Source organism: Leptopilina boulardi, unplaced genomic scaffold (assembly GCF_019393585.1).
Source record: "Leptopilina boulardi isolate dan_hultmark-lab unplaced genomic scaffold, ZJU_Lbou_2.1 LbouV2_384, whole genome shotgun sequence".
NCBI classification, from domain to species: domain Eukaryota; kingdom Metazoa; phylum Arthropoda; class Insecta; order Hymenoptera; family Figitidae; genus Leptopilina; species Leptopilina boulardi.
The window spans coordinates 180,553-194,529 of record NW_026137956.1 but is presented as its reverse complement, the minus strand read 5'-3'; the positions used below and the strand labels follow the sequence as shown (position 1 = coordinate 194,529).

At 26.1% G+C, this 13,977-nt stretch overlaps 2 protein-coding genes across 2 annotated transcripts in view; one reads left to right on the top strand and one right to left on the bottom strand.

Annotated features, from left to right (window-relative positions):
• Positions 1 to 13,977, top strand: part of LOC127288394 (cell adhesion molecule Dscam2-like) — a 238,209-nt gene that overhangs the window by 65,299 nt on the left and 158,933 nt on the right. The gene's annotated exons all lie outside the window — the stretch shown is intronic.
• Positions 210 to 2,894, bottom strand: LOC127288369 (uncharacterized). Its single transcript, XM_051315774.1, has 4 exons — positions 2,759 to 2,894; positions 2,402 to 2,542; positions 1,717 to 1,872; positions 210 to 1,444 (listed from the first exon to the last, which is right to left on the bottom strand). The coding sequence occupies exons 1-4, from the start codon at positions 2,810 to 2,812 to the stop codon at positions 1,262 to 1,264; spliced, it is 534 nt and encodes a 177-aa protein (XP_051171731.1). The 5' UTR covers positions 2,813 to 2,894; the 3' UTR covers positions 210 to 1,261.

The window sequence follows — 13,977 nt, the reverse complement described above, 5'->3', positions numbered from 1 at the left end:
AGCATTTATAAATAAACGATGATCAATATATACATGTGAATGGTTTCAAAAGTATTTTTTACTTTTTTTAAATAAATAAATAATCAAATTCTTATTGAATTATTTTTATTTCTTTTCATCATACATTTCAAAAATGGAATAAAGAAAAAAAATTACACTTTCGACATTTGTTGAACTTTTTATTTATATTCCATTTAATTTTTCTTTCATATTGCTAAATTAATTTAATAGCGAAATTAATTTCGTTAATTAAGTTAATTAATTAAAATTAATTTTTTTTATCCAATGACATATTGTTGATGTTTTGTATTTGTTATATATTGCACTTGTCCGACAAAATTCAACTTTTTTTTTACCCACAAAAAAATCCAACATTTTCGGAAACTAGGACCAAAAAAAAAAAAAAAAAATACCCGTGTCTGGCCGTTTTGCTAGATCAAGTCGTTTGTGGTTTTTAGGGGTGAAAACAACCCCTAAATGAAAAGTGACAAAATATCTTTTAAAAATTATTAATATTTTATAAAACTTGTTATCTGGGTCGCTGATTATTAATCTAATGTCAGATTTTCAAAACTCAAAATGGCGGATCCAATATGGCGGTCAAAAAAAAATTTTTAAAGTTATTAAGTTTTTATTTTATATCCGCCATTTTGAATTTTGAAAATTTGACATCAAATTCGTCATCAGCGACTCCAAAAACTCGTAGAGATACCACACGGAGAGAAATTTCTAGGAATATTTACTGTGCTGCCATCTGAAAGTGAGTGCAAAGTACATTCTGGCAGTTTTTACTGTGCTGCCCCTACAAATTTGCAATACAGATTGTAGAGGCGGCACAGTAAAAACAGCCAGAATGTACCTTGCACTCACTTTCAGGTTGCAGCACGGTAAATATTCGTTCCTAGAAATTTCTCTACGTGCAAGTTTTATAAAAAAAATTAACAAATTTTTAAAAATTTTATCGACATATTGGATTCGCCATTTTGAATTTTGAAAATCTGACATTAGATTAATAATCAGCGACCCAGATAACAAGTTTTATAAAATATTAATAATTTTTAAAAGATATTTTGTCACTTTTCATTTAGGGGTTGTTCTCACCCCTAAAAACCAAAAACGACTTGATCTAGCAAAACGGCCAGACACGGGTATTTTTTTTTTTTTTTTTTTTGGTCCTAGTTTCCGAAAATGTTGGATTTTTTTGTGGTTAAAAAATCGTATCGGACGGTGTTGTATTTCATTGAAATTTTCGTTCTTATTTTTAATTCAAACAATTAGGTCCAGTGACATATCCTGTAAAATGAATTCGTAACAAAAGTGGTGTATGGTCATTTCTTCGCGAATGTGTTTTGCTTATATACGATGATCCGTCAACCCATCCACATTCATGATTTTTCGTTTCCCATGTGTAAGTATCGGGTAGTCTGAAAATAACTTGTGTACCCTGTGGAGAAATTTTTTTTTTTTTTTAATAATTTTTAAATTTAAAACCGGTTTTAGACCCCGCACAAAATAATAATAACAGTAATAATAATTATTATTATTATTATATAATATTATTATAATTTATACATTTATTATATATTTATTTATGTAATATTATATAATTATAATAATAATAATGATAACGATTATTATTATTATTATTATTATTATTATTATTATTATTATTATTATTATTATTATTATTGATAATAATAATAATACCCTTCCTACCTTTTTAATTGGACATTGTTTTGTAGTTGCAAATTTTGTCAGCATATGTTGTTGAACAGCAAACTCTAAAGTTCCGGGCATCTCAGTACCGCACAAATTTTTGACGTTTATAATTTCCCGACTTCCCGACTTTTCGAAAATATAGTTAAAGTACACCTAGAATAATATAAATTACAGTGAATTGCATCAAATTTACTTTAATATAGTGTCGAAATTACCCCAGCCTTATGTCAAATTTGCCCCATTGCATCGAATTCACTTTATTAAAGTGTCAAACTTACCCCAGTCTAATGTCGGATTTGCCCCATTGCATTGAATTTCATTTATTATAGTGTCAAACTTACCCCAGTCTAATGTCGGATTTGCCCCACTGTATCGAATTTCATTTATTATAGTGTCGAAGTTACTTCAATTTAATGTCAGATTTTACCCAATATAGTACTAGATTTACCCCAATGGAATGTTAAATTTACCCCAATTGTCAATTTTAGCTTAAAATAGTGCTGGATTTACCATAATATAGTGTCGGAGTTACCCCAAACTAGTGTCAAATTAACCCCAGTGTAGTGTCGTATTTACCACACAATTGATTTTTTTTTGTATTTTAATATGTAATTTTTCAAATAAAAAATCGATAGAAATTCTTTATTGTGAATTTTAATGCTTTTGTTTTGTATTGACGTACTTTTAAGGAATTCGCACTGTCATCATAGTCCTCCAACCAATTAATTATGTAGCCACCATTTATTTGTCTTACTCTAACTCCTTGAAACTCTTCACCTCTCCTGATTTGCACCCAGTTAATATAATTCGTTCTATTGACGAGCTTCAAAATAAAACAATTTTTTTTTTTTAATAGAAAAAAAAATTATACATAATACAAACATTTGTTAAAATAGAAAAAAAATTTGACACATTAAAAAAATTAAGCTGAGACAATAAAATGTGATAAATTATTATTATTATTATTATTATTATTATTATTATTATTATTATTATTTAGTAAAATATGACATTTTTCACAAAATTAAGAATAACTTACTATTGCATTAGTAATAGAAATGTATGCAAAAAATATAAAACTTATTTTTATCATTGTTGATATTACTAACAATTAGGTGGAGAAATTTTTTGTTTTTTTACATTTAAACGTTTCTTTCAGTAATATTTAATGCTTTATATATTCTCTCATGATAAAGAAAGTGCAGTAAAAAGTTCTTATCTTTTCTTATCTTCTTATCATCATTTTCAATTATTGCAAATTTTTAAAATACTAATTTACAAGAAAAAAATATAATTAATTTTTGTATTTTGATTATTTGATAAATATTATGGAGAAAAAAATGGTTCTTCAGAGAAAATTTAATTTCATAATATTCACGTGAATTTTTATTAATTTTCGCTATCATTATACATTTCTTTTGAAAATTTTCTTATCTAATTCAAACAATTGGTACCAGTGACAAATCCTGTAAAATGAATTCGTAATAATAGTGGTGTATTGCCTCTTTGCCAATATTTTCTGCTTATAAATACTGATACGTCAACGAATCCACATTCTCGATTTTTTGTTTGATACGAGTAAGTATCGGGTATCGTGTAAATAGCTTTTGTACCCTATATAGAAAAATAATTATTTTTTTTTGGGCAATTATTTTTAAATTTTAAAACCAATATGTATAAGATCGTGGCGTATTAGCGCATTTCACTTTATTATTAGTTTTATTGTTATTTAATAATTATTGTGAAAAAATATATTAAAATAATTAATTTTTATAGTTCAGAGTAAAATTTAAAAAATTTTCATATATCACAATATTATATTTCATTACAATTTTATATAAATTTACCATTTTGCCCCAAAGTCGGGGTGTATTGGCACTGTCTCTCCTAGTTATAGAGATGTGATATTTTTTTTTTTTACTTACCTTTTTAATTGGACATTTTTTGGTGTTAGCAAATTTTAACAGAATTTGTTGTTGAACAGCATATTCTAAGGATAATGGACTATAGTTAGCACATAAATTATTGACTTTTATAATTTCTCGATTTCCAGAACCTTCAAAAATATAGTGAAAATAAACCTAAAAGAATATAATAAAAGTAACAATTAAATTAATGGAAATGTAAAATTTCCGATTAAAAACTACTTTTTTTTTAAATAATACGCGTAAAGATTTTTTCATATTTAACAATGTCGAATTTACCCCATTTTTTCGAATTAATCGCAGTGTAATGTCGGATTTACCCCAATTTAGTGTTGGATTTATCCCAAATTATTATAAATCGTATTTATATCAGTCTAATGTTGTATTTAGCCCAAAGTAATATCATCTTTACCACAAAATAGTATCGAATTTACCCCAATTTAGTGTCGTATTTACCCCAGTATTGGTTTTTTCCAAGTATAGTGTGAAATTTTGCCAAAAAAAACCGATATAAATTGTTTACTCTTAATTTGAATAATAAAAGTACCAGATTTACTTTAATATACATAGTGTCGATTTTACCCCAAAAGTAGTGTCGAATTCACCTCAGTGTAGTGTTTTTTCTTATTCCAGTGTAAAACTTTCCCAAAAAAAAAAAAAAAAAAAAAAAAAAAATAGAAATTGTTTACTGTCAATTTTAATAATTTTTTTTTGCATATTGACGTACTTTTAAGATATTCAAACGTTCATCATAGTTCTCCAACCATTCAATTTCGTATCCATCATTTATTTTTTTTAATCTAACTCCTTGAAACTCTCCACCTATTTTAATATTCACCCAGTTTATATAATCTGTTCTATTAACAAAATTTACTATTCCATTAGTAAAGGAAACGTAAAGGAAAAGTAGAAAAATTATTTTTCTCATATTGATATGATAACGATTGCGAGTGGATGAAAACTGTCTACATTTAAAATGTGTTTATTTTTAATAAAAATTGTTTTTTATATTCTCTCATTTTTAAATAGAATGTAGGAATAATATTTTATCAATTGTAAAAATATTTATAAAAAGAAACACAAAAATATAAATATAATTAAAAATTAATTTCAATCAATTTTCAAAGATATAACACTTTAACATTAAAAAAATTATGATTCTAGAAAATGTTTCAGGAAGTAAAATTAATCCATCTACAAAATGTAAAATGAAAAATATAAATTATTTCGTAAGAAAAAAAATTAGGAAAATTATTTTTATCATTCTGACTTGTTATTATTCTCAAGTATAAAGAACGCTTTCTACATATAAAACACTTTATTCCAGTAAAAATATAATCTTTTTATATTTCTCTTATTGCAAAGAATGTACAGGAAATAAGTTCTTATCAATTATACAAAATATTTGTAAAAATAAATTTAAAACAATATAAATAGAATGATATATTTTCTGCTTAAATTTAATAAATGATATAAAAAAATAATAAATAAGTCACTTTCAACAATTAAAAAAAAAAATTGTTTTTTTACATTTCTGAGGAAAAAAAAATATGTTTTGTCGACAAGAGAATATATTTTTGCTTTTTTTAAAAACAATATTTTTTTGTCTTGTTTATACGTTTCACAATACAAAATTACATAAATAGATATTTATAAATTCAATTATTATTTTGTAATAATAATTTTAATAATAATAATAAAATAATAATAAAATAATAATAAAAATTTAATTATGAAATAATAATAAAATTAAATTTAAATCCACTATATTTGAAAATTTATGATTAAACAAATGCTAAATGATTACATACAGAAAATGTAATTTTAATTATGTGTATGACATTTTTTTATCTACAATTTCTTACAAGGTATATAAAATTAAAAAAAAAACCAGTTTCGAAATACAGTCGAACCTGTATAAAAGAGAGTTCAAGGGACTGGCAATTTTCTTTCTCTTATAGAGGTTTTTCCCTTATTCAGTTTTTCATTTACAGAGGTCTGAGATCGATTTTTATCACTTATAGAGGTTTATGAATTTATGTTTTTTTAAAGTAATATAATATGAAATATTTGACTAAGAATGGTTTATTATTTTATTATTATTATTACGCCATAGGGTAACTGCACCAGTGGTGGATCATGCACCAGTGGTGGATCAACTGCGAGAAAAATGGTCATTTGTGTTTACACGTTTGTAAGTAAATGAACCGCAAGTGTCGGTAATTGTTAAGAAAGTTATATAGATCAATATTACAATTTAAAAAAATTTTTAAATTCATCGCGAAGAAAGCAGGACAACAATTACTAAAGTGGTGACAGAAAACAAGAGTTTTCCTTAGCATGTAAGTTAAGAGTATATTTTGGAATAGAAAGCTTTGGAGCCATTTTAGGACAATTTTTAATTCTTTTCACAATAGGAGGCATTTGGTTTCATCCCCATAGAGCCCTGAGAACAATATTTACGTCTGTAAGTAGCGCGTGTCCATTGTTTTGGGGTGATCCACGACTGGAACCAAAAAAGTAACAAAATCTAGTGGTGGATCAGTCCTACTTTTCGCCTGTTGACGAATTGTTTTATTGAAAATTTTATGAGTTAAATTTTAGTTAACACTAATTCAAATGTTTATTAATTGTTAACACCTGGGGGTCGATTACGTAACTTTCCCACTTCCCACATCTCACTTCCCACATTTTACATCCCAAATCCCACATCTCACTTCCTACATTTTACATCCCACATCCCATATTTCACATCTCACTTCCCATATTTCATATCCCACTTCCCATATTTCGCATCTCACTTCTTACTTCCCATATTTCATATCCACTTCCCACTTCCCATATTTCACATACCACATCCCACTTCCCATATTTCACATTCCACATCTCACTTCCCACATTTCACATCTCACTTCTCACATTTCACATTTCACACTTCACATCTCACATTGTACATTACACTTTTCTTATCACGCTTCTCACCTTTTATATCCCACTTCTCACATCTCTCCCATTAACCACAAGATGTTGGATGTGGGAAGTGGTATGTAAAATGTGGGAAGTGAGAAGTGGGATGTAAAATCTAGGAAGTGAGATGTGGGATGTGGGAAGTGGGATGTAAAATGTGGGAAGTGAGATGTGGGATGTAAAATGTTGAATTTTTTTGTTGAATTAAAATACCCAAAATTAATAAATGTTATTTATCATTGAAACTGAAGCTTTAAGAGTTTCCATTTATTTATTACCAAAAATTCTAATAAAAAGATGATTAATTAATGTTTAGTCACATTATAGCTATAGAAATGAAAGAGGAGGGGATATGGATAGGAAAGTGAATTTGAAAATCTGTCCGTAAAGCCTTATAAAAGTTGCAAAACGTCTCAGTCTCGTAATTTTAAAATGCAATGTTTTTTAGTATGATTTTTTAAGTGATCCACCACTGGAGCAATCTATAACCATGACTGGTGCAAACAGTGATCCAGAATAGGATCATTGACAAATTATCTTTGATGGAGCATTAAAGTAAACGTAGGTGTCAAAATTAAGTCTAACCTTGAAGGAAATGTCTATTGGAACTATCTGGTCCATAATACTATAAAGAATAACCTCGAATTTGTCTAAAAACAACCTATACAGAACTTCAAAGTCAAAATACGAAAGTTAAGGGGCTTAACTGATCCACCACTGGTGCAGTTACCCTATGTATTATTTATTTATGTTTAAGAAAATCGGTAATTTTTGTTTGTTTTCCTGTTTAAATATTTTCAATTTACTTCTGAAGCGCAAAAATTTTGTCAAAAAGAGAAATATCTATATTGCCGTGAAAGATTGCTGTAAGCTTGCTACATAAGGTTGCAGAAGAATTTCAACAGGCTTCTGGAAAGGTTGCTGCAATTTTTAAAAAAATACATTTTAAATTTAAAAAAAATTTATTTGTTTTCTAAATTTGAAAATCCTTGTGACGTTTATTATTATTAATTATGTCCTGTTTATTTTCATTTGAAAACTTAACGAGAAAATTTTCGAAACAAAGAGGGGACTGGGAATTGAACCCGGGTTCGACAGACACTAACAAAAGACCCTAATTGAGAACCTACTCGACCAACTATTAGAGAATAAAAAAATTTTGCTCTTAACCCTCGACTGTTTTTATGAGTTGAAAAACAGTTGAAAAACAGCGAGCTTTTTCAAAATGCTTTTAAATAAAAATTTTGTGTTTTCTATTTTATTTGTTAATTAATCAATGTTATTATTGTTATATTTTATAAAATTTATTTAAAATATGAAAATTACTTATTGAAAAGATGAATAAAATTTTTTAAATGTATTAAACATTTGTTAATTTAATAATAATATTTATATATCTTATTATATACTTACTTTATTTATCATTTTAATTTCTAGTATTAATTGTCGTTATTTTTTCAATATACCTTAATTTTTAACTAATTAAATTAATTTTTTATATTTTTGTAAATATTTTTAATTTATTTTTTGGTATTATTTTGTATATAATAAAATATTATAATAAAAATATAATAAATAAAACAATAATAAAAAATAAATAAAAATATAATGAAATATAATAAAAAAAATATCAAAAAAAAAAATTCAACTGTTTTTTAACTCATAAAAACAGTCGAGGGTTAAGAGCAAGATTTTTTTATTCTCTGATAGTTGATCGAGTAGGTTCTTGGTTAGGGTCTTTGGTTAGTGTCTGTCGAACCCGGGTTCAATTCCCAGACTCCTCAAATTTGTTTCGAAAATTTTCTCGTTAAGTTTCCAAATGAAAATAAACTGGACACAATTAATAATAATAAACGTCACAAGGATTTTCAAATTTAGAAAACATATAAATTTTTTTTAAATTTAAAATGTATTTTTTAAAAATTGCAGCAAGCTTGCAGCAACCTTTCCAGAAGCTTGTTGAAATTCTCCTGCAACCTTACGTAGCAAGCTTACAGCAATCTTTCACGGCAAGTTTCCCGCAATCATTCTTAGTATGCTTGCAGCAATCTTGTAGCAATCTTTCATGGCAAGATTGCAGCAACCTTTCTTGGAAAGCTTACAGTAAGCTTTCACGGAAAGCTTGCCCTGGGTGGGACATTTCGCTAGCTCAGACAAGCTTGCTGCAAGTTTTCGTGCTATCTGGGCATTGTCATTATTGTCACATTGAACACAATTATTAACAATATCGTCATCTGTCAATTCTCCTGCAACAATTACATTTTCATCAACCTTTACAAAGTCTTCAAAATTTGGAGTTTGAATATCAGTCTTGGTAGTTATTAATGTGCTCCACTCATCGACACTAGGGACAGCAACATCGTCTTCAGTTTTATTTCCCTCAACAGTCCAAAATCCATCTTTTTTGAAGCAATTCTTGATGGTAACTTCGCTTATAGAATGCCAAGCTTTGCTAAAGAATTTTATAGCAAGAAGCATGTTTATAACAGGATTAACATTTTTATCCAACCAGGTTAAAATATTATTGCTGACTTCATTGCGATAATAACACTTGAAAACATAAATTATCCTCTGATTATAGATAATTCTTATTTTTCACTTTAGAACAAGTAACCGAGAAGTAAACAAATGCTAATGGATTGAAGGCCGATTATATTCAAATAAAATTTTGAAATATGCGCCGACAAGACTCTCGCTTATAGAGGTCCACGAGATAAACGATTCTCTCTTACAAAAATCTCTTTTACGGAGAGTTTTACATGTAAAAATGGCGGGACCATCAATAGACTCTCCCTTATAGAGGTTTCTCTTAACCAGTTTCGAATGTATATAAAACTTGATCATTTTTTCAGTTCAGTGGTTATAATATTGTGACTGTAATTTCTTGAAATTGCGAACTCTAATTTTAATTACAAGTCAGTGGTTAGTGCACTAACCCTTTTTTATAAATATTTATATTTGATTGAAAATATAGAGTAAAAATTTAGAAAATATATTAATATATTTTATATAAAAAATAGTATTATTTCTCATGATTGAGATAAAAAATAAAAAGGAATTTAATAAATAATTTAATAACCTTTAAACATCTATAAAAACTAATGATTATAATAATTGTTTACATTCATGTATGCTGCATATCATTAACATGATATTTTTGTTGTCAAAATTTACGAGAAACGTGATGATACGAGACGATCAAAACAAATGGAAATTAAGATTCTCAGTTTCGATAATATTTTTGATAAAACAAAAATGAGCGAGATAATTGATAATAATCAGGTCTCGTTGTCCATCACTAATAATGTAAATCGTGTAAAAAAAACAGCTTTTTCAACTTGTGAATAGTGAAAACTTGGTAACGCTGTAATGAGAACAGCAGATCCCACGTGACGTGAGGAGAAAAGGTTTTTAACGCGCGTAAAATTTGAATTCATTATGTAGTATTTCAAACTACATCTTGAAATATAATTATTTATTTATTCATTATATTATTATTATTCTTATTTATAAAATATTTTTTTTTCAAGTTCATGAAGTGTCAATTAGCCGCGATTATAAGCTTGTTAAGAATTGTTACTTCAAAGTTTAAAAAAAAAATTAATTAAATGAAATTCCAGCATTTCATGACAAATTCTCATTTATTAAATAAATTTCTTTAATATTTGAAGTGATATCTCCCTTAAATTAATAACTGTATTTCATGAAACTTTCATAAATTTCGTTTACTTAGGTTGCACATTTGTACAGTCAGTAACAAAAATTGTGCTTTGTTTTTATGAAAAATGTTAATTTCTTAAAATTACTATCTTTTATTCTCACAATATACATTTTTTTTTTTAGTATTTATTGATGTGAATTTTTATCATTTTTAATGTTAAAAGAGTGATATGTACCTTAAATAAAAAAAATACAAATTTCCCAAAATGTCACAAATTTTTTGCCAGAATGGGTGTATAATTCCTCGTAAATAAACAATAAATGAAAATACATAATAATAAATTAAATACATAAATTTCGGATTCACCCCATTAAATTGAATCCAATACTCTCTAAATTTGAATCAACGGAATCTCGCTGATTCTGAGCTATAAGTATACCACTGATTCCAATCAGCTTATATGCACTGATGAATTAGTGGAATTTCACTTATTTTTCAGCGTATATCCGATTGGTGCTTTGCGCCTGCTTTTGTTACTGATTTTTAAAATTTAATTACTAAACATCAATTAAATAATGAAAATATATAGGTATATAAATAAATTTTTATAAAAAAAATTTTTAATTACAAAAATCAATTTTACAAATTTTTAAAATTAATAATACTGTAATTTGTTATTTTACACTTACAGAAAATTTCAATTATTTACTCAATTTTTAACTGCAATATTTCCTTACAGGTGGATATTTTCTAAATTGCACCTTGCATTAAAATATTTCAAATCTTTCAATTAAACATTCAGAAAATATTATTCTTGGTTCTTTTGGTTATATATATATATATATTTTTTCATTTTATCGAAAACACATATTCATTGTATCTAATTCATACATTCGGTACCGGTGACATTTCCTGAAAAAAACATTCGCAATAAAAATGGTGTATGACCCGCTCTTCGCGAACGTTTCTTTTTTATATAAACTGATCCATCAACTAAACCACATTCTCGATTTTCAGTTTGCCATGTGTACGTATCAGGTAGAGTGTAAATAGCTTTTGTACCCTGTGGAAAATTTTTATTTATTTATTTTTTTGATAATTTCATAAATTTTAAAAATGATGAAAGTATAATAATTATTTTATTCTTAATAATTTACGAACCTTTTTAATTGGACATTTTTTTGTGTTTGCAAATCTTAACAGCATATGTTGTTGTACAGCATACTCTAATGTACCTGGATTATAGGTACCACATAAATTATCAACATTTATAATTTCTCGACGTCCCGATTCTTCGAAAATATAGTTAAAGTAGCCCTGAAATAAAAATAATATTAATAGTAATTTACAGTGAAATTAATTTAATTCAATATCATATTTTCTAAATTAAGTATTTTTTTCAATAATTTGGATAATTAAAAAAAAATTAAATGTTGCTTTTCACTCAAAATTTTTTCGAATTTATTTTGGTACAGTGTTATAGAGTTATCCGAAAATCGTATTTACCTCACTCTAGTATTGGATTTAGCCCAAAGTAATGTTGAATTTACCCCAAAGAAGTAATAAAGTAAAGTTAATGTACAGTCATATTTACCTCAGCCTAGTGTATAGTAGTATTTACCCCAAAGTAGTGTCGTACTTACCCCTAATTTTTTTTACTATTTACTAATTTAGTGTACAATTTTTTCCAATGTTAATTTCCAAAAAAAAAAATTTTTTTATGTAATAATTATTTTTTCATTGACATACTTTTAAGTCATTTGTACGATCATCATAGTCCTCCAACCATTCAATTTCATATCCACCACTTATTTGTGATACTCTAACTCCTCGAAAATCTTTGCTTGTTTTAATATGCACCCATAACATATTATTTGTCCTATTCACTGGCTTTAAAATGAATTAAAAGAATTTTAAATATATTACAAAAAATTAAACATATATATGTAAGAGAAAATATTTGAGGCATTCTATTTCAACTCGTTCCACCTTCAAAAGACGATCGCTAGCAGAGCGTTTTTCAAGAGATTTTTATTATATAAAAAAGAAAATAATCTTATAATGTTATACACTATTTCGAAAGAGAATTTAATGATCTTTCGATTGGTCTTAACATTTTTTTAATTTTCTCACAATTTCATACAGAAATCTTGATTTGAAATATAAAACTCATGATATCTCAAAACACCCCCCCTTCAATTTTATTTTAATATATATGAAAATAAAGCTTAGTTTTTCTAGTTTCAAACTCCGTTTGGTTTATCATGGACATTTGTGAGGATTTTTGGATAACAGTGATTCAAAATATGTGTTTTTGAAAACTTTGACGCGAAATATGAAGTTGAATCCTAACCCGCATTCAACCTACGTCACACACGAATTTCATTGTTTTGAAAAAAATCACAAAATCGAAATAAATATTTATTTATTTATACAATAATTATCTTTAAATAAATAATTTGAATAAATTTGTTCTAAATATTTTAAATGTAATCTTCTAATAGCTATTTATTTAGTATTTTTTCAAGAACTATAATTCTTCTGTGTTTAATTTTTGCTGAAATAAAAAATGTTTCGTTTAACCTACAAAAAAATGTCTTTTTTTTTCATAAAATAAAAGTATTTATTTAAAATTTTCCTCCAATAATAATTGCATTTAATATTAAAAAATTAATTTGGTGAGTAATTTTAAATTTAAACTTAAAAATCACTTAAAAGCATTTTATTAAAATAAATACGATATTATTAATCTCCTTACAGAAAATTTTTATTATTATAGGTTGCGATTTTTTTTCAAAACAATGAAATTCGTGTGTGACGTAGGTTGAATGCGGGTTAGGATTCAACTTCATACTTCGCGTCAAAGTTTTCAAAAACACATATTTTGAATCACTGTTATCCAAAAATCCTCACAAATGTCCATGATAAACCAAACGGAATTTGAAACTAGAAAAACTAAGCTTTATTTTCATATATATTAAAATAAAATTGAATGGGGGATGTTTTGAGATATCATGAGTTTTATATTTCAAATCAAGATTTCTGTATGAAATTGTGAGAAAATTAAAAAAATGTTAAGACCAATCGAAAGATCATTAAATTCTCTTTCGAAATAGTGTGTAACATTATATAAATTATTTACTTTTGATATAAAAATATTAACTTAAAAAACGCTCTGCTGGCGATCGTCTTTTGAAGGTGGAACGGGTTGAGATAGAATGCCTCATTTGTTTAATTAAATTAAACTTACTACGGCATTATTGATAGAAATGTATGCGAAAAATAGAAAAATAAGTTTTATCATGTTTGACTGTATATGTATATATATCACTTATCGTATATGGAGATATAAAATATTAAACTTATTGAAATTATAAGTTAAACGCTTAATTCAGTATTAATTTTATAACCTTTTTATATTCTCGGATTATAAAGAAAGTGAAGGAAAAAGTTTTTATCAATTTGCAAAAAAAATGTTTGTAAATACAGATAAAAATAAAAATACAAATAAATATTAACATATTTTTTTCGATGAAATTTTGTATGTTTATTAATATACGTATGTAATATAAATATATCGCTTTTAACAATAAGGCATTTCTTTATTTTACTTTGGGAAATAAATTATTATTATTATTATTATTATTATTTTGTAAAAGAAAATATTCGAAAATAATAATTAACGTTTTGATTTGAAAAATATAA

What these genes read in the sequence shown, in the direction of transcription:
- LOC127288369 (XM_051315774.1), bottom strand. Translation starts at nt 2,812, where the DNA reads ATGATAAAAATAAGTTTTATATTTTTTGCATACATTTCTATTACTAAT. An exon ending in TTTCTATTACTAATGCAATA is followed by an intron (nt 2,543 to 2,758) that starts GTAAGTTATTCT and finishes TTTATTTTGAAG; the next exon opens with CTCGTCAATAGAACGAATTA. An exon ending in AACAATGTCCAATTAAAAAG is followed by an intron (nt 1,445 to 1,716) that starts GTAGGAAGGGTA and finishes ATTTCTCCACAG; the next exon opens with GGTACACAAGTTATTTTCAG.